The sequence below is a fragment of the Amblyomma mixtum genome, chromosome 3, assembly GCF_055824585.1.
Source record: "Amblyomma mixtum isolate Tamu chromosome 3, ASM5582458v1, whole genome shotgun sequence".
NCBI classification, from domain to species: Eukaryota; Metazoa; Arthropoda; class Arachnida; order Ixodida; family Ixodidae; genus Amblyomma; species Amblyomma mixtum.
This window is the reverse complement of record NC_143014.1, coordinates 136,077,213-136,101,389: the sequence shown is the minus strand read 5'-3', so window position 1 is coordinate 136,101,389 and position 24,177 is coordinate 136,077,213. Positions and strand designations below refer to the sequence as shown.

At 53.5% G+C, this 24,177-nt stretch overlaps 1 protein-coding gene across 7 annotated transcripts in view; it reads left to right on the top strand.

Moving 5' to 3' along the window:
* tna (Zinc finger MIZ domain-containing protein tonalli) overlaps positions 1-24,177 on the top strand; it is a 273,408-nt gene that overhangs the window by 211,884 nt on the left and 37,347 nt on the right. The window contains exon 1 of one of the 7 annotated variants that reach the window (XM_089581284.1): positions 21,854-22,142. The exons of 4 other annotated variants lie outside the window; for them this stretch is intronic. Coding sequence is in view for 2 of the 3 variants with exons in the window: in XM_089581279.1 (XP_089437405.1) it covers positions 22,425-22,501 (77 nt within the window). In the remaining variant the exon portion in view is untranslated. Of the gene's footprint in view, positions 1-21,853; positions 22,143-22,213; positions 22,502-24,177 lie in introns of those variants that run through there. 2 more of the 7 variants (XM_089581279.1, XM_089581278.1) reach the window with 2 other exon arrangements.

Below are 24,177 nucleotides of genomic sequence, written 5' to 3'. Positions count from 1 at the left end.
CCCAGCGCGGTGTACTTTAGCCGGGTGCTTATCTCGCGTTTGTTTTCTTTCTCGACTGTCGAGCTTTCGGTGCCCAACTGAGGTTTCAGCACCGCACACCTTGGTTTGTGCGCGGCACTTCAGCGGGGAACGACGCCTGCTCGCGGAGAGGTAGCTGTTTGGCCCGATCCTCCGCGACGCCACCTGTCGCCGCTGCCGTCCCCGCCACCCCCACTCCTGACGCGACACGTGCGTCGGGCGGACGGATTCGCCTGTCGCAGAGCGTTGTCTCCATCCAGCGAGAACAAAGAAAAAAATGAACAAAAAGAAACGGTGTCGCGCTGTTTTCCTGCTACGCAAGTGCGTAGGCGGCGAACTCTCGCATTTGCAGCGTTGCTGCTCTCTTTTTTGTTTTGTTTTGTAGCCGGGTGAAAGTTTTGCTGCGCTCATATATACGCTCGTCTCATGTGCGGTCGCTCACATTTCAGACGCGCTGACCCCTCTTTTAGGTCCTTTTATTTCTCGCAGTGTTTGGAAAAGTTCGGCAAACAGAAAAGAGGCAGGTAGCAACGGCTAGCGCCCTCAGTCTTGCTTCACAAGTTCAAAGAACTTACTTTAGACCTGGGCGCGCCCAAACGTATCGGATGCTTGGGCTAGGAAACAGGACATGCAGGAATTAAGGAAAGAATTCAGGAGAGCCCGTTACGTCACATTTTTTGAAGCCGGACGTGAAGCCCCCCCCCCCCCCCCCCCCCCCCCCCACACCTCTTACTTGGCGCCGTCTCAGCGTGCTTGCGCATGCGCGGCGCACAATGCAGCAGACGGCGCCGCTGCATCCAACGTTACTATATGCTGGCTGCTCCGTCTCCCAAAACTCCCAATAATCCTTACAAAAGCACATGATTTCCGGCACACTTTTTCGCGTGCAGCGCTGGTAGCGACGGTATAGTGAGGGTCTCTCCTGAGCTTTCATTCCTCCCTATAATAATAATAATAATAATAATAATAATAATAATAATAATAATAATAATAATAATAATAATAATAATAATAATAATAATATATTGATTGCTACAGATATGGCGCATGCACACGTAGCAGAAGTAAAGTTGAGTGGATTAGAAAAGTGCAAGAATTAGCGGGAAGAGAATTATGATCTGGCAACTCTGCCTGCACGCGTCGTTGATCCCACTAGGCCCTAATCCCACTCCGCCGACCGCTCGTACTGGCCTTCGCCGGTCTTTTGAATTGTTTCGGGGGCCCTTCCCGAGTAGTATTTTGCCGCACGGTGTTGGCTCTTTCAGTGTGGTTGCGATTTTCGTGCCGCAAAAAGCAGTGCCGAAATAAATCAGAGTTAAGAATTCAACAGCGCGCAGTGTTGTCTGCGAAGAGGGCCCTAACTCTCAACTCGTTTTGCATTCGAAAGAGAGCGTACAGGGGATGCGCGCAGTAGACATCCTTGAGAAAGTCCGTGTAGAGCTTATGTGCGTCGCAGGCGCGGTTGGCACCCGTTGACATTTAAACTTTTTGCGCCGCTCGGGCTGCGATCGCGCGGAGTCTGGCCTCCGGTGTGCCCGCAGACGTATCGCCGTCATCCAAGCGCTCCAGCCGCTAATGTGAGCCTGCCAGCAGGGCGATGGAATGAGATAGTGGCATACAGCGACTGCGGAAGTTTATCTTTTGATTGGGGGGGGGCTAAGCTTGGAGCTGGTCAGCTGATTGAAGTACAATGGAAATATAAAAAAAATCTATCCCCCCCCCCCTCATTAAGAAAAATTGAGGAAGGGGTTGGCCGTGCGATTACCGTGCCATGGTTCCGGAGTCCGTCGTTGCGTTGATCGCAAACAGGCCTCGTCACGCATCAGTGTTATTTTTTTTTACTTTTGCATTCACTTTCTATGGCTGTTTTCGTTTTTTTTTTCTTTTTTGTCTGGGGCGAATTTAAGGTTACGAGAGAACGAAATCATTGCCGCCCTGTGCCGTTTTGCGCGCGAAACATTGTGAAACATTGCATTGCATTGCATTGCGATCGACACAGATCGTGGAATCTGTGTCGAATGTTGCTCAGTACAGCTTCACGCCGATATAGCGACTGCTTCAAAGCCGGAAATTCGGAGGAGATTGGCGCCGACTTTGAAGAGAAAACGTTATAAGGGATAAGCTAGTCTCTGCGGCTATGTACGGACTGCTGTCGTAATGTTCAGGTGACGGGTGTCATTTAACGAGTCACCGTTGGCTGACACACGTGCACAGCGCTACGACCTGTTAGAAATGGCATGTCTGTTGCGAACGCCGTGGGAAGCGAACACCGACCGTGCAAGAGGAAGAAAAAGAGCAAAAGAGGATCTGAACCTCGTTTGCAGCCGTGCAGGCGGTGCTGTCACCTGGGTACTCAGGCTCGCACTCGACGTTGAAGCGAAAATGCGCTGAAAGCGAGTTCGAAGCGGGCTGAACCTATGCAAGCCGGTTGCAACGGGTGACAGAGTCGATGCCATTTTTTGCTTGTTCATTTTTTTTCTTTCGCCCGGCATCGTCGACGTGCGTTGTGCAAAGCGAGTGCTTTGCGGGCGCCGCGTGGCGTATGCACGCCTGCATTTGAAGCGAACTTTTGTCGACGTCAAAGCACGTGCGAGGGGCCTTTTAAAATCGTTTGATGCATGCGCAGCAAGCCTCGTGGTGTCCCTGGTACGTTACCAGAGTGTTTTCAGGGGCTCAAATGGGTAATTAGCATTTTGCGCTTGCACTACGGAGTACTAGGCGCCTCATGCAGGCGTCACCATTGGCTGTCGTGTTTATGCATATCTCAGATATGCGTATTTATGACTTGAACCGACGTCCATTGGCAAACAGTACGGTTCTTCTTAATCCTGGCTGATGATCGATCACCGACCGCATTTTCAATCAATCTTGGGCTAAATATCAGCAGGCCGGAGAGGGCGGGCGCCCGCGATTTTGTGAACTGCGACATGCCGCGTTTTCCAACTCTGTTCCGTCGACGTAACGGCTGTGGTCACACCGACTTGTCGGTTGAATCCCGCCACCCCTTGCCGCGTCGTGCTTTCTTTGCTAGGACTGAGGCTCGGTTCAGTTTTTTTTCCTTTGCCCACCTGGGCCAGAGAGGTCCAGATTTACGAAGCTTCTCTTACGGGACGCTGTGGTTGTCGCCACTGGCATTGCGCCGTGCCACGTCGCTTTATCAACACTACGCGGGCCGTTCGCTCGCATTAAGGAAAGCTCTAGTGCTTTCATCGAGCACCACGGCATCGGAGAACGAGGTTCGTCGGGACCACCGCGTCAAGAGGCCCTCCTCGCAAGCGCGCGCAGGGAACAGGTGGCGGCGCAGCGGCCGTTCCAGGTTGACGCGAAACGCTTGAGGTGGCTCGCGGCGGAGCGCGAGGGATCCGGCGGCTGGCCGCGGTCGCCTAGCAACGGGGATTCCATATCGGCTCTGGCTGAGGGAACAATTAAGAAAGCTGCCGGTGAAACAACCCCGTTATAAATCACCACTGCGGGGTTTTTCATCTCGCCCTGCGGCCGGGAACTGGACACGCCTTCCGTCCCCTGCGTAATCACCCGCTGGAGAGAGAGGGCCGGAACTCGGTCCTCGAGCGACCCGCACGACGCCGAGAGAAAGGGGAGGACGCAGGCACGCCCCGGTCGAGCCGTCGCTTCGAAAATTTCCGCAGCGACGCCGCCACCGAGCTACGGACGGCCCGCAACCGAGCCGCGGATCCGATGTGGCGGAGAGAGGGGACCGCGGGTCTAGGGAGTCGGTGCTGCTGGGGGGGTTGATTGCGAAGTCGCTCTTGCGAAAAACCTTCGCCGAGATTCGGGATCTGCCGGTGCTCGCAACGGGTGGAGGAGAGGGGGTGGAAGCGCGTATCGGCGGCTAGCCGAGAGGGAAGGGTGCAGGCATCAATGAAAGGGTGAAAGCACTGCGTGGAGGAGCCGCGGCCGCCTCGTTGCGAAAGCTGCCGGTGTAGGGACGAATCAGTTCATACTCGCGGAGAATGTTGCAAGCGTGGCACCCTGCATGGAAAAAGAAAGCCGAAGGGGCGTCGCCCGCGGCTACCTTGCTTTCCCTCGTCACTGTCTGGTGCTTACTTTTCTGCCGCACTGTGGATGCTGGCTGTGAAAGCGCGCTTGCGAAGTCTAGGCGGCTGTACAGTGCTGTGAGCGGTACACCGTCGAATACACTGGCAGTGACGACATTTTATTTTTATTTTTTATTTTTCTCCGTGTCGCAGCGAAGCTTCGCCATGGATCCGTGAAGAAAGTGCGGCAGTGCTGGAAAGAGCCTGGGCGATATGTCGAAACGGTGCTACAGCTTTTCCCGCGCGCGCGTTGGCGCGAATGGCCTGATGTTCGCGTTGGCGTAAGGAGCGACCTTTCGACGAGCGCTCCGTTGTTCGGCGGCCGCGCGGGCGTCGTCTCTCCCACGCACGCTCTCGCACCGACGCGGAGGGACGTCGCGCTGTTTCTCCGGCCGTCCGGTAAACAACCCCGCGGCGCTCGTGCAGCTAAGGGCCCGCTCGTCTCTGACGTCAGGGCGACGTCGGGCGCTAACGACTAAACGCCCAGCCTCGCGTTATTCGGGGATTGGGCTCTTTATAGCCCCAGCCTAACCTGGCGCCGACTTTCTAGGGTGAGATTCCACACCTCTCGTCGCAACGGTGGATACAAAAGAAAGAAGGCGTGCCCCCCCCCCCCCCCCCTCTCCCACAAGCGAAAGGCTTTCCGTGGGAAAACTGCGTTGGCTCCTGTTTTGTGAGCCAAGAAATCAATTGTTATATAGGACCCCCCCTACCGCAACAGGCACCGATAAATTCGCCCCTGTCCTGTTTAGTAAATATGGTGGTCGAGGCAATGACATAGCAAGAAACTTGCAGAACCGGGTGCTTTTCCTCTGAAGCCTGTCGTCCTGAATCAGTATTTATCTAGTCACTCTCATTTATTCTTTACTTCAGGAATAAATTGTTTCTAGTGATGACGTTCGTCAACGTCAGTGAGTAGTAATTCACGCCTTAAAACGACCGCGTCTTGGGCAGCGACTTGTGGAGGGAAAAATGCAATGAAATAAGTGATGGCTTTCCAGAATCCTGCCTCAAAGTGTTCTAAGCTTGCAAGAAATACTTCAGTCCTGACTCATTTTTTAAAGCAGCGGTTGCTGGTTAATGCGCTGCGCAAGCATTAAGCAGAATCTGCCCGTCACCGAAGCACTTGTCGCGTCCCATCGACGTGTGACACCCTGTTGTTCGCGCGCCCCCGAGCTGAGGCCAACGTTTCTCCGGCGCGGTGTAGCTCTCTCCCAGCGGATTAGCGCGCAGGCGGTCGGCGCGGGAAACGCCGCCGAGACGGGTGTTCCGGAGGAGGGCGGTCAACAGCGAGGAGGGGGCCGAGACAAAGGGAGGAAGAGGCGACCTCCTCCTCTGGCGTCCCTCGCGGGGTTCGGGGACGCAAATCGGGGACACGTCGGCGCGGCGTCGACCGCGGCGCCGTGCGCGGGCAGCGTGAGCGCGCGACGCACGCACGTCGTCCTCCTTGGCACTGGGAGGAAGGCCGCCGGGGGAACAAAGGACGCGGCCGACCCCGTTCCGAGGCACGCCCCGTCTCGCACGCGGTCCACTCCGCCGCCGCTTCGGGTTGTCGTCCGCGCCGCTGGGCGAGGCTTCTCTGCCCTCGTGCGAGTGTGGGCCGGCCCGATTGCCGCAATATAGGCTCCGAATGCTGGTGCGGTCGGTCTGGCCCCGATCGCACCGTTGCGCCCATAAGAGCGCGTGGCTTGGTTGAAATTACTGTTCCCAAGTTCTTCTGGCACTAGCCGCATCGGCCGTTCTTCAACGTCAATCAATCAATCAATCAATCAATCAATCAATCAATCAATCAATCAATCAATCAATCAATCAATCAATCAATCAATCAATCAATCAATCAATCAATCACAGCTATATATCAAAGATGTTGCTTGCATACCAAGACTCGTGTCGTAACCTATATAACTAAATCGACCGCCATTTAGACTCGCGCATCAGGCAACTGCTAGTTGGCGCCGTTACGTGAACTGGAACAGAAGCTAAGCCGGCTGAGGACAACTAGCTATTTGCGCATACTTGCGCGCAACTTTAGAGAAACACATACGTGAACAGCCTCAAGAGTACGCCAGGAAAGACTGTGTGAATTACATTTTTTTTTTGCACTGCATGGTTGCCCTGTACCCATATACATACATCCTAACCTTGTGTCACAAGCGCGCAGCACTATGACGGACATATTCCGGTACCGAGTATGAGAAATCATACTCAAAACGAACGAAAACGAGGAATCTTGAGTGTTCGCTGAAATGCTATATATATATATATATGTGCGCTATTTAACTTTTAAATTAGCAGTCTGGTGGTTAGCACCGAAGGGGAGTGTTCGAAGCCACGGACAAGACGATGACTTATCACTTTTTTTTAAACCAAGAAAATGCCGTTCTTTAACGCTCTGAGGAAATCCGGCGCACAAAAGTGAAACTGAGGCGAGCAGCGAGCTAGGTTCAGAGGCAACGTCCGCTGTGTTGCAATAACAACAGCGCCAAATACTAACTGCTTGCTTCATTGCTTTACCGTGGCATTAACTTTCTTCTCCGTCGCTTTTAAAAATAACGACCTCGCAGTTGGCGATGGCTATCTTTTTCCTTGCACCAAGTGGAGAATCAAAAGATTGTGCATGACTTTGCACAATAGCGCAAGCAGTTCGAAGTGGGCGTCGTAGGCACACATCAGAGGACGTGTGTGCACCGCGCTTCCTGCCTGCTCACCTTATGCGCTCAGTTTCAGTTTTGTGAGGGAAAAAGCGCTGGTGGATTTCCTCTCGCCGCAGACCTTCAGAGAACGGCGTTTTCTTTGTTTAAAAAACTGGCATGGCATCGTCTTGTCCTTGGCTTCGAGCTCCCCATTGGCACTAACCACCAGACCGTGTTAATTAAAAGCTAATTACAGTCGAACCTGGTTATAACGAAACGGTTTATAACGAAATAATGGATATAACGAAGGAATGACGATTCCCCTTGGAAGCTCGGTCAACACGGGCTATAGCGAAGCTACGGCTATAACGAAGTAATGGCCCGGCCCCTCAGCTTCCTTATAACGAGGTTCAACTGTAGTAAATTTTCGTTAAGTAGCTATGCCTTTTATAATAGCTGACGCCCACCGCGGCTGACAGTTTCTATAACACCCTGTGTGTGTGCGGGGGGGGGGGGGGGGGGGGCGATGATTATGATGATACATCTCGCATATCAAAGCAGTGTAACAGTGTAGGATGCGCCCACTGATGAGTTTTGAACAAGTTGCCAACGGCCAGTTTACTGCTCTTCTAATAACAACGTCGTGTGGTGCGGTCACATCGGCACCCTTTGCACGGTACGGCCGCGGTGCGCGGGAGGGTGTCAGAGGCTGCCAGCACGCCAGCAGACTCGGCGACCGCTAAAGTGCGCTATGCCTGATAACGGATTTCTCCGACGGTGCCGTGCGCTGGCGGCCTGCGCGTCTTCTCCCGAGCGCGGCGCCTTGAACAGCAGCGCGCGCGGGGGGACGCGCCCGCGAGCTGTGGCCGAGAGCACGCGTACGACAGCAGCGCGTGGCCTTCAGCACCAGCCATGCGTTCCATCCTTTGGCTGACGTTGGCGCCATCTCGTCAAGGCGCTTTTGCTTCGAGGCGCCAAGGGACATTTTTCTGTTTTTCTCATTCTATAATTTTCGTGTGCTCTGGTGATCCCGTCGCATCTTGCAGCGAGGAATTGATCGGCGTTAGTCCGATCCCTTATAAGACGCGATTTATCGTCAGCTGAATCTCAGATAGTCATATTCATGAGGGACAAATGAGTTAACGCGTGCGTCCGCGCGTGCCAGGACTACAACGTGAGCCATGAGGTACGCGACAGAGATGGTGCTCATCAGCTCCGAGGAGTCTCTCATCGTGCAGCAGAACTTCAGCGGGCGCGGGGCGCATTTTCATTTTTGCCCCCGGCGAAACGCGTTCGCCGCGGCCGGGTATCGAAGCAGCTATACCTCGTGCTGTGCAGCGGAACGCCTCGGAAGCTGAGCCATCACGGTGGGCGGTGCTTCGAATCGGAATGGGACTCGCCCGAGACGTTCCCCTTAGCTCGGCCAACGGACGCTGCTACCAGACGCAAGCGCCGTGGTCTTGTTCGCTCGTGAGCGATGCCTACTACAAACAAGATCAATTTTCAGATTGTCCGCAGTCGTCAACGAGTGAAATGAGATTCTCCGAGCGCACGGCCTTGCATGTATTCGCGCCGTGTGTCGTCAGTTGAGGAGGTTCTGATAAGGTGGTCTCAAATAAAAGCTGCGATAGCGCTATAGCGCTGTTGGGCCATTTCAGGCCACATCCAAAGCGTACGGGCTTCACCGCAGCCCATAATTGTGTCAAAGGCTGCATGAAAGGCTTTATCGCGTTTTATTTGTGTACGACTGGGCACGTTCAACCTTGAGGATGAACATGACAGGCGGCACAGCGGAGTTCTCACTCTCAGGGTAAACGTTTCCCCGCCCGTGTAAGCCAAGCGCCCCCTCCGCTCGCCACAGCAATGGCCACCCAGTGAGCGGGCCCGGCGGGGCTTTGCGGTTATCACGAGTACCACGTTGCGTGGAAGGATGAGTGCGACGAGCAGCCTGTCAGATTTTGTCTTTCATGCGGGTCCAACGTTCGTGTTTCGCTGATGCCTGCTGTCCGAAATCCCAGCGAAGGAATCGAAGCACGCTTCCCCACCGGCCGCTGCTGGGTCATAGGCCGGCGTACTTACTCGGGCTCACCTCAGGTCATGATCTGAGTCGTGAGTGAGTCCGGGCTCGCGTTGATATCATGATCTGAGTCGTGAGTGAGTCCGGACTCACGTTAAGATCACGACCTGAGTCATGAGTCCGGGCTCAGTCAGATCATGATGTGAGTTGTGAGTGAGCCCGGACTCACGTTCAGATCACGACCTTAGTCATGAGTCTGGGCTCAGTCAGATCATTTTCTGAGTCGTGAGTGAGCCCGGACTCACGTTCAGATCACGACCTGAGTCATGAGTCCGGGCTCAGTCAGATCATGATCTGAGTCGTGAGTGAGCCCGGACTCACGTTCAGATCACGACCTGAGTCATGAGTCCGGGCTCAGTCAGATCATGATGTGAGTCGTGAGTGAGCCCGGACTCACGTTCAGATCACGACCCGAGTCATGAGTCCGGGCTCAGTCAGATCATGATCTGAGTCGTCAGTGAGCCCGGACTCACGTTCAGATCACGACCTGAGTCATGAGTCCGGGCTCAGTCAGATCATGATCTGAGTCGTGAGTGAGCCCGGACTCATACTCAGATCATGATCTGAGTCGTGAGTAAATCCGGACTCACGTGATATCATGATCTGAGTCCTGGTCAGTCCAGTAGAGTGTAGACTTGTCGAATCATTTAAGTCCATGATGTGAGGTAGAACAATTCCAAGATCCGAAGAGAATCCGTGATGCTTATTGTGCACGACTTTGTAACGCTCATAAACGCGAATTTCCTGTGCATTCATAATACTGAATACGCATTTGGTCGAGACAATAATGTAGAGCAATTTATTGTTTCGTGGCATGCAATTTTTGTGGTTGTTGCACTCTAGAACATTACTCAAACGCGAGAAAAGTTGATTAGTCGCTACGCTTGGTTTCATTGGATATTAGCTATGGATTGCTGTATCGCGGTTGCTCTAGTTCCTCCTTTGCTGCTTTTTAATTGGTTGGAGAGCTCATGCAGCGGCCTCAGATCTTTATGTTCTGCGAGCGGCAGCTACAGGCCTCTAGTCCTGTCAGCCAGGCCTGGCTACAGGCTAGCTTGTTAGAACGGACGGTGGTAGCCGCACAGGGCATTACCCCCTTACCTTGAGACCGGTGGGCGCCGAACGCGCCGAACCTCCCCGCACGACGACCTCGGAGGGATTATATGCCCTTTCTGGGAAAGGGGTCGGGACGGTCGCGGTGGGGACGGGAGACGGGGTTGTCAGCCAGTGTGGGTCAGGCGGTCAGTCGGCAGTGTGTGTGTTGGGAGTGTGTGCTGTGTTGTGGACTTGCCGTGGTCGATGATGGAGTGTGCCGCCTTTTCTCATACATGTAAATAAATGATGGTTGTTGTGTTGTAGAAAAAGAATGTGTGTGGTGGCGAGTGATTAAAGCGCCGAACGGATCACTTCGTTACTACAGAGCTCATGGCATCACCGTGTTTTTAACCACTTTTTCTGGCATTTTAGTCACGTAACATGGGCCGTTGGGCCCAGAAACGATTCAGCTGGCCGATGTGTGAGCTTACAGGAGTCCTGAGTCAGGGTGAGCCTGGGTGAGTCATGAGTTGAAATGTGCAAGCGAGACCGAGTTAGGGAGGGCAGGTGAGTCGTGAGTCTAGATGAGTGAGCGGGTCCAGATGAGTCGTGAGTCGAAATGAGTGAGCCTAGAGGCTCGTGATTCAAAATGGGGAGCCCAGATGAGTCGCGAGTTGAAATGAGTGAGTGAGCCTAGATGAATCGTGAGTCTGAGTGAGATGTGCATCGCTATGAGTGGTTGACCCCGGATTGCTGGTGAGTCTGAGCTGAACGAGTTTCGTTCAGTTCATGAGTTCGGGCCTCTGTGGGTGTGAGTTTGAGTGAGCCCGTAGGTTTACCGAACTTATGTGAGTGAGCCTGAGTGACCACTCGTCATTTGCCGAGGTATGCGGTGAGCTCTAACTGTCGTGACCGCTTTCGCTTCGATACCCCATTTTCGCGGCCATATTGGAGCGGCGAATCGGCGCTTTGCCGGTACCTTGCAGTACGAGGACAAACTGATTGAGCTGCATGTTTCAGTAACACGGAGTGAGATGTCGGTGTATGGAGAAATCTGTGTCACATTCAGTTTTTCACATTTCACAGTTGTCACATTTTCCCTTTTTTTTTTCAGAGAAGTTGAGAGTAAAATCGACAAGGGAATTTTTAAGGAGTTTTAAGGGACTTTAGGTACCAAAATCGTCTCGCTTTATCCAAATTGTCGTAGTTTTCAAGATGCTGCAGGTAAAAGGGCGCGAAATAGGGAATTTTCGGGCCTAATTGAGAGACTGTTCAGCTACGGCATAGAACATCAGTGGTCATATAGTTGCACAACATCGAAACAACGCCTCTACGTCCTGAAGTCGAACCCGGGACCTCTTGATCTGCAGTGTGCTTACGTATACTTGCCGTGTTGCGGGAGTCCGAAGCGGTTCATGTTCGGTATGGGCACATGACGCACGGCAAATTTTGTTTGACCTCTTGGCATTGTGCGCCTGCAGTGTATTGTTCCACTTATGCTCTGCTTACATTTGCCAGAATTGAGAAATATGTGTTATTTGTGCTTGATGCCAACTAGCGTCTGATCCGTTACCTGATATATTTGAAAAGCGCTTCTTTTCAAACATGTTTACTGTATATATTTTATATATTTGCTGTGTCCCTGTATCTACGCGGACCTTGTCAAGGCAGTCTTTTTAGGCTCTTTGTCCGCGCCCCAGGCGTTTATATGTAGGTGTCATCAGATGAGCTTGAACGATCGAGTGATTGTTCCATTCCACCGAACGATGCCGATGGGAAGGGCTCAGCGTCTCCGACGTCGCTTTAGCATAACTCTTTGCAAACTTAAAACAGAAGCAACCCCCCCCCCCCCTTTTCTTTCCTCGCCTTTGAAAAAAGAAAAAGAATCAATATGGATTCTGTCAGCTTTCTTTTTTTGCCGCGATTGCCACGAAGAGACAGCTCCCGCTTTCGACTTTGACCAGCGTGACCCAGCGTGAGGCGGATTGCTCGTTCTCTGGGATCAATAGTCTGCCGCATGCAGATGAGCCGGGCAAATGTCGCGTACGGATTCCCTCGCTCAGCAAGTGTTCATGCTGTGTCGCACAGCCCCGGCGGTGGCACGACACGCACCGCGTGTCCAGGTTCATTTAGCACACCAGAATTCTTCACGGGCGAATGGAAGGAGTAGGTATTGAGCAGAAATAAGGAAAAGCGATCGGCGCCCACGCGCGCGGGTGTCCGGGCCGCGGAGCAGCGCAGGCATCCCTCGCGCAGTATCGCGCGCAGCTGTTGCTCGCGGCCAGCAGCGCGCACATGCGCCACGGCCCGGCGGCGCAGCGACCTTGGCCGAGCGACCTGTTTGCACAGCCGCGAGCGCCGCCGCCGCGTCACGTTGATCCAACTGCGGCGCGCGCCGCGGGCGCCGCTTTCCTCGTGGGGCCGCGGCACGCGCCTTTTGGGGCCACGTGCGTGCGCGCGACATTGGCCAGTCACGAACAACAACTCTTCTTGCAGAGAGTCTCTCTTTCGCGCGCGACGAAACTGCCCCGCTGCTTCGTTCCCTTTTCTTTAATCCTCCCCCCTACTACTCCCTCATTTCCTCCCTTTCTAGAAAACAATGGCTCACTCTTTAGAATTCCGCTGCGAAAGCTAAACGCTTTGTCGAAGAGCCATGATTGCGCGCTGTTAATGTGTGCACTTACCGCGGGCTCGCGTATACTCCCGGTGGATACCGATTAACTGAACACGATACTTGAGATGCGCAAATTTATTCAGTTACGCGATCTTGATTTTGTTGCCATTGCTTCGTTCGACCTGCCTGTCCTCAACTGTCGGCTTCGTAAGTTTTATGGAGAAGGAACAGGTAGCCTTTCTTTTGGCGAGAATTCTAGATTTGAACGTGGTAGTATATTTAACAGGCTGTAGATTCCTAAACGTGCGCGAGAAGTCGGGTCAGTTCCCGCACCCTGTCCTTTCCTGAGAACCAAATTTCTTTTATTTTTGCACACGCTCGCAGAAAAGTCATTTGCGCGTGCACACACGTACACAGGATTTTCACAGCGAGATGGAGGCGATGGGTTGGTTGTGAGGTTGGTTGTGAAGGAGAGGCGCGCAGTAACTGTCTGAAGCCTGGCCCGCATGGAGCGTTTTTTACCCGCGAAATCGCGTCGCGCGCCCAACGCCCGCGCCGGCGTCGACGAATTCACTCCCGCATGGTCAGCAGCCGAGCGGCGCGCGCTACGGGCGACGTTGACAAGATGGTTGCGCCCTGCTCGCCCACTTCGGAATAAATACATGTCACCGCTGGATTCTTCGACGTGATAGCTCGCTCAGATGGTAGCGGTTCGCTTTTACTTCGCACAGCTCGCCCACGCGTAGAGGTATAAGCGATAACTAGCCTTTGTTTTTCAGATAATTTCGCGATTTTCAAGCTCTTAGGCCTAACTGTGTTTACCTCGCAAGAACGACACCTGGTGAAGCAGTTGTCTAGCTTTTATTCACTTGCTACATTTTCATCTATTAGCAGTTTTTCTACTTGGAACGAAAAAAGGCTCGCAATGCACCCATCGTAGTTATCAGCAATTACGGATAAAAAAATTCTTCAACACAGCGTTTATGTGCTTTGGCGTCTTGTCACTAGATGGCGCTACCGTTTACGCGTGCCCCTGATGGACGGCGCGGCCAGCTAAAAGCGACTCCTCCGAGAGACAACACGCTGCTCGGCCGTTTCGGCCGAGAAACCCGAAGCCCAAGCCTCGGTACTATAGTGAACTAGAACTCGGTACCCTCGGTGTGTCAAACGCCCGTGTTTCCGGATAATAACTATGCTTTCCGGGAAGCACGACGCAGTTTTGGTGGTCAAGCTACAGTGCCAGAGAGAGCTCGCAAGCGCGTCTCTCTCGACCGGCGTGGCTCCGCCCAGAGTCACGTGACGCCCGTTCCGGCTCTCATTGGCCCTCTGTCGCTGCCCTCTCCTGGCGTCGGCGCGGCGTCGACGTTTTTATCTGTTTCGACAGAACCCGACGATTTGGCAAAAACGTCCTCTCCGGCGGCAAAAAAACGCTCCGGTGCCGTCGACGCCGACGAATCGCCCGGAAAAACGCTCCATGCGGGCCACGCTTCACGGTGGACACCCGAACTTCGCGAACTGGAATGGGACGGAGGTGGAAAGGAGGCATGAGGAAGAGTAGCCACAGTGAAGGGTTCCGGATTGTTTCAAACAAGTACGAGGGTGCTTCTGCATTTCGGTGGAGATCCGTCCCGTCACTGCTGAACTGTGGCTGCAACTGCGGCCGGGTGTAATAACTGTCACCTCTTGCGGCCGTCCCAGCGTCTCAGCGCTTCCGCAGGATCGCCTTCCGCCCCATTCGCTCCACGTGAACGGCCACGGTGGCTCAGTGGTCACGGCGTTAGGTTACTGAACACGAGGCCACGGGATCGAATCGTGTGTGCGGTATGCGCGCGTTTAGAGGTGCAAAAAACAAAAATGCTCATGTGCTGTGCGATTCCAGCATATACCTCAAAGAACCCCTTGAAAAACAACTATAGCACAATCGGCTCCCCTGTTGAACACCAGGCGGCCCAAAACAGTCCGGTGCCTCTTTCTCTCTGCTTCTATTTCGTACCTTCCTTCACGGCGCGGTTAAGGTTTCCACAGAGTGCGCGGCAGTTAATCCACCTGCCTATTAGTACAGGGTCGGTTGGAGTGGAGTTTGACCTCCAAGGTGTTTGTCGGTTTGTCTCCAGCATATGGGGAGGAGTGCGCGCTGCAGCCGAACGCACCATATGTTTTCAGCGGCTAGAGCCTGCTTCTGTGCAGATTCAAGCCACGTAGTTCTGTTTTGTATCCAAAAACAGTGCCTGTCCTTCTGCTGCGCCCCGTAGTATTGTTGGCGAGAAAATAGCCCGCGTTTTTCATGTGGAGACAGGGAAAGGGGAGCACCGGCGCCTCTTTCTCTAGGTGCCGATCTCAGGGGAAGGACCAAACAAGAAGAGGTGTCGGCGTGCCCTTCATTCCAGACACTGCGGCCGCGTTGCACCTCGCTGTACGCAGGGGCACTTCTGCCCGGAGCAGTTTCATGTCGCGTGCTCCCTGCCTTCTCCTCTATCGCGTTCATTTCCTTTCCTGAGGCCGCTGATAAGCGCAATCTGTCATGCTGAACACCAAACAGTCACTGGACAGTGCATCTGGTTGCGCTGCTCTATCTTCAGAGCTGCGAGTCCCCGCGTTCCCGCTGAAGTATGTGCCGCAAGGGGGAGTCGAGGGAAAGAAAAAAGGTCCCCGTTGGCGGCTCCTTGCATTCGTGGACGTCCACGATTCCTGCAGCAAGAGCCCACGGACCACCGTCACGCGGCGAAGTTGGAGGTACTATGCCTGGCGAAACGTGAGAACGGGTCATGGTGGCGACTTCCGTTTATTACGAAGTTGGCAAGCGCCGGTGCGGAGAATGCGCGTATGCTAGTCATTCTTTTTTTTTATTTGGTTTTCTGCCGTGAGTGTGTACCGTTAGCTGTCGGGGAAACTGCTCGATGCGCGCGTCTTCATCCGACGCGTTGTCCCGCGGCGCTCGGACGGGACCCGGCGTCGCCCGTGAACCTCCGCCGGGGGCGACGCGAAGAGGCGGCGTCGCGGAAGCGCCGAGGCCGGACGACGCGGGGCCTTGGCACGGCCGCGCCAAGGCCGCTGCTCCGTCCTCGCACGCCCTCTCCTCTGTTTACAGAGGAGTCGGTTTACGTGGTCACGCCTTGAGGTCACGCCAGTGTGTGTGTGCCGCCGCCGCCGCCCGCTGTCTCTCCTCCTGGAGCCCTGTCCGTTTTGGTTTTCCTCGTCGGGCGCGCTTTCCGTCGAGAACGTTCGATCCAAGTCCCGTCTTGGCCCCAGCCAAGCGGCCTCGCCGCGCCATGAGATACTCCTCTGGCGAGAGACGCTGGGCGCCACGGACGGCCCTTTCTTTAGCCCCGGCGGGGCACAGCAAACGCCCGTGACTGCGCGCTGCCGGTGCACGGTAAAGAACACCTGGGTGGTCGAAATTAATCCTTCACTACGGCGCCTTCTTCCACCCCCTCCTCCATCATTTCCCTGTTCGAGTGTACACCGAGAGCGGCACGGTTACTGCGCATTTCCTTTCCTCATAAAACGTGCATGTATAATTTTTGAAACTGCGAAACGTTGCAATGCCGGTTGGGAATGTCGCATTGCCCAGTCATGTAAGATTCGACAGGTTGATGCAAACGTTCTGGTTACTGGCATCGTGATAGTTTGGCCATTCGGCTTTCGAAAACTGAATTAACGCTAACGAGCTTCGTTTTAAGGAAATACCCTGATAGTCAAGAAGTCCTTGACTCCTTGCGCAATTCTGATGGGGGTCCTCTGGTCCCGTGCGCTCGGATCGGTTTCCCCTGCCACAGCGTGCGCCCCGATGAAAATTTAGCTCAACGAAAAATTAAAAAAAAAAGGAACCGGGCAGTCTCTTCCGATTATGCATGGTTTCCGGACCTAACTTGCCCGATACATAATCCTTCCAGCGGCCACCTTTTTCGTGTCCGTGAAATTTCACCCCGTCCTGTGCTGTTGGGTTTGGGATGCCCCCCCCCCCCCCCCCCCTCTTGCCTGGGTGGATTAAGGCAGCTCGCTGTCCCCTATTGCCTAAGTGGATTAAGACAGCGGACCCTGACCGGCGAAGGCCGAAGATGCGGCGGGGGCTGGCAAAGACGGCAGCAGCGGCAGAAGCAGCGGCGACGTGGCAGCGTCCTGTGGCCGAGTCGACCCTCGGGTCAATTTGCTTACAAAGAACGCCCGTAAATACACTGTGGTTTCTGCTAGCAGCTCTCAACTTCTGTCACATCGGCCTGATTCGCTCTGTGACGTTAAATCCCCATAAACCAAACTATCGCATAAGTTAACTCCATTCAACCAACACACCACGACGCGTTGCAACTCTCAGCTCGTACTTTATCAGGCCGTTTCGCCTTACTGAGGGCCAACAAGTAGTAGCGATGGCTGTATTGTTCTATTTACAGTGAAGCGTCAAACATGTGCACGAGGAAGGTCGTTCACTTGCGGGTAGACTGCGGGAGGTTCATTTCCCGACTCTACCCTTTCCCACCGACCGAGCTGAGAGAGCGGGACAGCCAGCACCGCCCCAGCCGTGGGTGGTAACTCCGGACTCCACGTCTGCCCATGCGATTGGACGTCATCCTTCGAAGTTTATTCCCCAGTCAGGGATCTGGGGAATACGGAGACTATTTAACGAGGTGTTGTTTTGAGACTCGAGGGCACTCCTGTTGACTCCTGAAGACGTTCTCTTTCACTGAGGATCCCTCTCAGTTACCCTTTGTTGTAAATAATGTAAATATTCCAGCATAAACTTCTCCTTTCCCTTGTTTTATATACTCGTAACCCCGTCTCCCACCTTCCTCGTCCCTTCTCCGGTCCGACCACGCTCACCCGATCCTAATAATGCTCAGCGTTTTAGCGGGAAATGGCGGAGGTGATGCTGGAGTATACAGGGTGAACTTGCTTACAAAGAACGCCCGTAAATACACTGTGGTTTCTGCTAGCAGCTCTCAACTTCTGTCACATCGGCCTGAGTCGCTCTGTGACGTTAAATCCCCATAAACCAAACTATCGCATAAGTTAACTCCATTCAACCAACACACCACGACGCGTTGCAACTCTCAGCTCGTACTTTATCAGACCGTTTCGCCTTACTGAGGGCCAACAAGTAGTAGCGATGGCTGTATTGTCCTATTTATTACTCGCCCCGCGAAAGTCCCCGTTTCAGCGCCCACTTATTAAAAAAAAATGATTGGTTATCAGGGAATGAAAGGCACGGTAACGGTCTCATTTCTCGGTGGACACCTCAAACACGCCATGAGGGAAGGGAAGGTGGTGGGAGTGAAGGAAAAAAGAGAAAGAGGAGCCGTAGTGGAGGGCTCCGGAATAATTTCGATCACCCAAGAGCCTTTAACGTGGACTGACACATGGGCGCATGGGGCAGAGCACATGGGCGCCTTTCGCCTCCATCGAAACGCGGCCGCCGCGGTCGGGTTCGAACCCGGGTACTCCGTCACAGAGGCCATACCCACGTGGGTGAAACGCAGATGAAGAGAGAAAGAGAAAAAGGAGAGGAGCTTCAGTCGAGATTCCAGTGGTCTCCCGTGGAATCTCGTTAGCTCTAACCCGCTTAATTCAAACTTTCGGTTCATTCATATGGGCGCTTTGATCCCGTCAACATCAGGAGTATTAAGAGGATTCCTTTGATTCGAGCTCTGCATGGTTCGAACAAATTTTTGGTCTCCTTCCAGTTGGAATTATCGACAGTGGGCTTACTTGAAAGTGCGCCGAAGTTTCGAGCTCTCATGCAAGTTTCGGTGAGCGCACGGTTTTTTTTTTTTTATTTGTCACTTAATTATGGTCTGTGTGCAGGGCCTTTACAGTCGGACTGTTTTTCGAATTTGAGCTATTGCTGATCCGCTTGTGCCATCGGCTGGCCTCTGAGCGAAAGACGCAGAAGGCTTTGGGTTTCGAACCGACGGTCTGTCTCGGTGGCAGCGCGTTCCACACACTTGCTGCTGTGGAATGTTTGCGCGGTCCTTTCGTCGGAAACATGACGGCCTTGTACGAGCAGATGATGTGTGTGAGGAGTAACGAAAGTACGCGGAAGAGATTGAACGCTTAACGCGACTTTCCAGGACACGCGGGCTAAACTGAAGATCTTTCGATACTGCGCGTTTATTTGTAAGTGGACAAGTCGGCTCAACAGGGCGCGCCGGCTATGGCAGGCTGTCCGTCTCACTCTGTCTCGTTTTTTTTTTTGTTCGTTTGGCGCTATAGCTGACTTGGCACTACATCCATGGGAGGAAGTGCCGCTGGTCACACTGCTGTGACCGTTCTATCGTGCGATTGTTTCGAAATGAACGTATATGTAAAAAAAAAGACGTGCTCTGTAAGGGGAAAAAAAAAAAAAAACTGAAGGTGAAATTTGCACGGTCCGCGATTGAAGCCCGAGGCCCCGTAGTGAAGCTTTCGCTTCAAAACAACCCAACTCTAGTGCTGTATTGGAATCTCTCGTTCCTTTGGTCGTGCTTACGTGGAATTTGCGGACTTCATTACCTTATGCACTTCTGTCCAGTACAGTAATAGAGAGGAAAGCATCTGCTTCGGCTCCCACTTTTGCTCTTAATGTTGCAAATCCCACGTGTGCAAAGGCGAATGTTGGTAGGAATGCCCGGACGTGCCCATTAGCTTCTCAGAGGAAGGATCTCGCGGACACGCGCCGTTCCGCCAGGCGGCGCAGCGATTAAAAACGGGCGTTTAGCACCAGAAATCTCAGAAACTTCAGCTCGATGTCAGTAGTAGGGCGGGCGGACGTTAACCTCCCCGGTAAGCGCCCCATTTTTGCTGGCCATTCGCAAGCTCCCCTCGAAAGACCGCCGGCGCGTCGCTTGCGCAACGTCTCGTCCATGGCGAGCGCAACGACGGTGTGCTGCGCTCGGCCTCGCGCACAACGTCGCGGCGCCGATTGTCCGGCGCATCCGTCAGCAGTCGGCCCAAAGGGCGAGCGGGGCTTGCGCGCCTCACACTGGCGGCCCGCCGCCGCTTGTGCAACCCGCTCGCAGCGGCCTGCATATCGCGGCACGACGGCACACAACAAAAGCCGCCGCGCCGGACCTACTTCTGTTGAGGCTGCGGACGCGCGGGGCGCTGCTGCCGCGTTCATTTGCTCTGCACCGCGCCGCAGGTATGCGTTGGTGGCCTCGAAGACCGAAGCGTCAAGTCGTCCCTGTCAGCGAAAGCGAAACACGCGCGCGCACGCACGCACACACACATTTTCTCGCTCGCTCACGCTTGCACGCTGGCACAGCACATCTCCTCTCACGCCATCTGCCTTGTCTAATAAATTACTCTTTTTGGCTCTGAAATTGGGCTCGCCGAAGTCAAGTGTGCAAGATCATTGGAACTATCGCGCGGCCTCCTAACACGTTTGGGGCTTTTCACAATGGAAAAGTACGTGTCTCTGAACCTTTTGAAAACAAAAGGCAGGAAAGAGAGACGAAAAAAGAAAAAGAAAGGAGCGAAATGTACGACTGGCTGCTTTATTGGTGTCACACGAACGCTTCGCGTGTCGCACTTCTCGTGAACATGAATTCTGCCCCCTTCCCGCCGCCCCTCCTCTCCGTGCTGCGGATAATGATACTGCGCGAACAAGCTGTCGCTTCCACTGCGCCCAGAATGACCTGCTAATTAGGGACCTCGTCAACAGAGGACGGAGAAAGACATTCAAGGGAGGTCGATGTGTCTGGTTGACTTCTTTCGCTACTGCTGCTGTCACCAGAGGTATGATATACATGACACTGGGGTCGTTTCAGCGAAGGCGCTTTAAATACTATTTGAATTTTGGATGATAGCCAGTAGTCTCGGCAGTTAACAAAATAAAAAGAAAACAAACGCGATGGCGTCGAAGGCGAAAGTAAGAAAACGTGCAAAAGTTTCATGTGTGCCCAGAACGGACGCAAAGGACGCCTATAACCGGCGTGTCCGTTGCAGCATTCCGAGAACGCGCTCATCAATTCCTTCACTCGACACCAAATTCACGAAATCGGAGGAAAGCTGCGAGGAGGAGGAGGAACGCAGTCGGCGGACCTCGCAGCTGCCTCGCGACCCCGCAAGTGGCGGCAGGAAAGCGACGGGCGACGGTGCCAAGGCTAGCTGCTGCCCCGCTGTACGACCGCCAGTAGTGCTCGATCCCGCTAAGTAAACCGTGGGGCGAGCGAGAGCTTGCGAGGCGACGCTGATCCTTTTTGTTGGTTATTTTGTGGAGAAAGAGGGAAAAGCCTCTTTCTCGCTGGGGCGAGCAGCGGCGCGTGGGTGAGAGCGGCATTGAACCAGAGAACTGAGAGAGAGAACGCAGTGACCGGGGAAGGAGCGGAGGGCCGCGAAGCAGACGAACTCGGCCGCAGTGCATCAGCGTGACTCCGCGGTAAACAAGTAGTCCCACACGAGTAGCAGACGACGCGACAGCGCTTTGCCTATGCGCATGCGCTTTCCTCCATGGTTCTTCCCACATCTCTCTCTCTCTCTGTTCCTTCCCGTCCTCTCTCATGGCGCGCCTGTTCATTTTTGTGTTACCTCGGGCGGCGGGGTTTGGGAAGGTTTTGAGCGATTTATGAGCGAGAGGGGAGCGCACTGAAGAAGCCGCTCACACCACACCATCGTCCTGCGCCTACCTCGCATGACCCTCTCTCTTTCTGCGCTTTCTTTCCTCTTTTTCTGTTTTATTTCTGACCTTGTTCGTGATGTCCCAAACTTTTTGCGCAGTCTCCGCCTGTTCGTTCCTCGCTCCTTCGTTTTCTGCGCTTTTCGTTATTTGCCATGAATCTACGGCAGCGAAGGCGTGGTGTAAGGTATGCTCGGGTTTGACGCTCCGGATGATCTTTGTTTTTGATGCGAACGCAGGTCTGCCATGTGTGGCGAGGTAAACGTACCTTCGTCATGGCTCCTGCTTTGCTTTGTTTGTTAGTTAAAATTATTCGCGGTCCTAGCACTTGCAGTGCAGCTTAGGTCTGCATCCCATATACCTTTAGCTTTATAACGACTTTAAATTAAGGCGGAGAGTTCGGGTGAGATCGCGTGTTGAGTCATTCGTTACGCCTTTGCTGCCATCCATCACATATCACGCCAAGAACTTCCTCCTGACACTAAAAATCAATGCCTGCTCAACCTGTGAACTTTTGCAGTAGGCCTTCGGAACTGTGTGCCTTAGCGAATGTGGCGAAGAAAATCATGTTTATGTATAGCCAGTGCGTGTCCATGAAAGTTTTCGCCCACCCAACACCAGCAGGGCTGGCGATACGTCAGGCATGTCAGTTATACAATGGATGCTAATCACAAAGATCGAGCAGTCCGCTCTCTCGTGCGCAAGTTTTGCCGCGGCCCGCAGAGAACAAAGAACAAAAACTGCGAAGAGCAGACGACGACCTGGGGAGAGCAGCGCGCTCAGATACCCCCGCCATCTATGAGGCGATGCGAGCACCGTCGGACGGGCCTATTTTAACAGAGGAGTACGTTCCGTGAGCTGCGTTATTTGCGGGATGGGGTTCGAGCTATGTCGCAGCGCTCTTGATCAATGCGTGGCGAACTTCGCACGTTCATTGTGCAAACATTATCAGCTATCATTGAGAATCTATTTGAAACTCGGCCTACGCGGCATTCCGGCCGCGCGTGGATTCGGATGGCGACCTCGTAACGTCGGCCATCCGAGTGGTCGATTTCACTTCGCGGCCAGCACACTCTGCGGCGGCGGCGGCAGCAGAGACAAAGGGATTTTCAAGGACTTCCGTGTATGTGTGCAGCAGATATTGATTTTCCGCCTTTTGCGCGCTGCGCGCGTGTAAGGTCGTCCTCGACGCTCGAGCGCAGTCGCGCTAGCGGCTTTGCCAACCGCGAGCGACCGCCAGCTGCTCGGTTGGCATGGACTGCTCCGCGCGTGACGTCACGGCGCTTCCGGGCATGCGCACTCGCGCTCGCCCGAGCGAGTGGCAGCCATCCTCTAACAATGGCGTGAATGTGTGGAGTGTGCGTGCGTGTGTGATTGCGTTTTATATGGGTTTCCACGCGAAATCATGTGTTCCATCACGCCCATGACCCAACTCGAAATTGTGGCTGATGTTTACTGCGATGGACAAGCGCTTTCCGGAAGGTAAGCTTCTCTTCTTGCAGAGAAAAACGCGCCGATAGCGTCCTGCTAGCCAAGAGCGTTACCGTGAATGAGGGCCTCGCCGATCATATGGAACAAAACGCTATCGGCGCCGCTGACTTTAGATGCGGTCCTGTTGATTCGCTTAGCACCGTTATTACCTAGCAGAAAATTCACTCGACGAGCCAATCCAGTAACAACTGTACCGGATTGGCCTGTCTTAGTTTCTGCTGTCGCGTTCTCGCTGCTGCAACAGTTGCAACGGCACAGTTTCGGTCAACTACGGAGTGCTTGTGGACACTGCCATTTGGCGGCTTGTCACGAAATTCGTACCGCGTGTAAAACCTAAGGCTTCTGCTATGCTGCTCTCCACGCGCTGTACTTAATTTTCCATGCTTTCCTTGTTGTCTTTCTTTTTTTTGCGCCTGTCCAGCGATCTGTAAACTTTTTTCCCTGAACCTTGTTTTTCGAACTGCGCTGGCCGGCGTGTGCGCCGACCCGCGACGTTTTGAAGTTCGCTGGCGATCGAACTTGTTTTTGCGCGGAGGGGCTCACGTTCACCTGCGCTGCCATGTGCGCCGGCCGTTATTTTTCCTAGTGATGGCACTGACACCTCTCTACGGTCGTGCTGGCCCGAATTTACCGGGACCTCGGGTTTGTCATTGGCACTTTCAGTGCACCTGAGAGTATAATGACGGGTTAGAGATACTTACGTGTATTCAAGACAAGATTTTGTGACGTTTCTTTATTTTCTCCGTAAATATGCTTCCGTAGCTATGTTGTTCTGCTTCGGAACTGCCGTAGAGCGGTCTTGGGAGCTCATAACTGTGCCTTGTTCATCTAGTACTTGCGGCACATCCGTTCGCACCATTTTCCCGGGCTCTTTTCCTATGTGATGGAAACGCGAATTACTTTGCTACAGCTGCTCTGTTCACCCACACTTTTAAGCGCCGAGCACTCCTGTGCTGCCTTCAGACTACACGCGTTGTCACGTCGTAACGCTCGCGCGTCGCTCCTCGCGATGGGTTTCGCAAGGCGCGAGCCGCTTTCAACGCTATGACGTTGGCGTGCGAGAGGAGAATAGTAGTGCCTGACGCCGCCGTCGTTATGATTACCTAGCAGAGAACATTTAAAAGTGAGGGTAACACCATGCGGCTTTTCTGCCGGAGCGTTGTCAGCTCGTAAGGTACTACATCCAGCGCGGCTGTTTCACGTAGTTCAGAGCGAGAATTCCGGTATTGAGAGAAAAGTTTGCCTATCTGAAAACTTTGACAAAATAAAAAGTAAGAAACGGGTCCCCTCGCGTTGAGGTTTGGCATTATACCTTGCTTTACGTTAAAACGTCGACACCGATATCGGTAAGCGACATCCGCTTGAGGCATTTCGTGTCATTGTGCCGGTTCAAGGTGGTGAATGGAGACTACAGGACCGTGATGTTTGTACAAAGCCTTTACTTCCCGAGTATATTTTCACCAGCGCGTCGTTTGATAATTAAGCGTGAAATGAGAGCTGCATAATGAGTATGCTTGATAAAGGGATTACAGCAGTTTGTTTTATATGTCGTGTCTATGTTTCTATAAATTATTGACATTTATGCTTTCACACAAGCTATTGTCTTGTCATGTTAACCTTGCTAGAAAAGCGTTAAGTGAACATGCTATGCTGCACAGAGTGTGTAT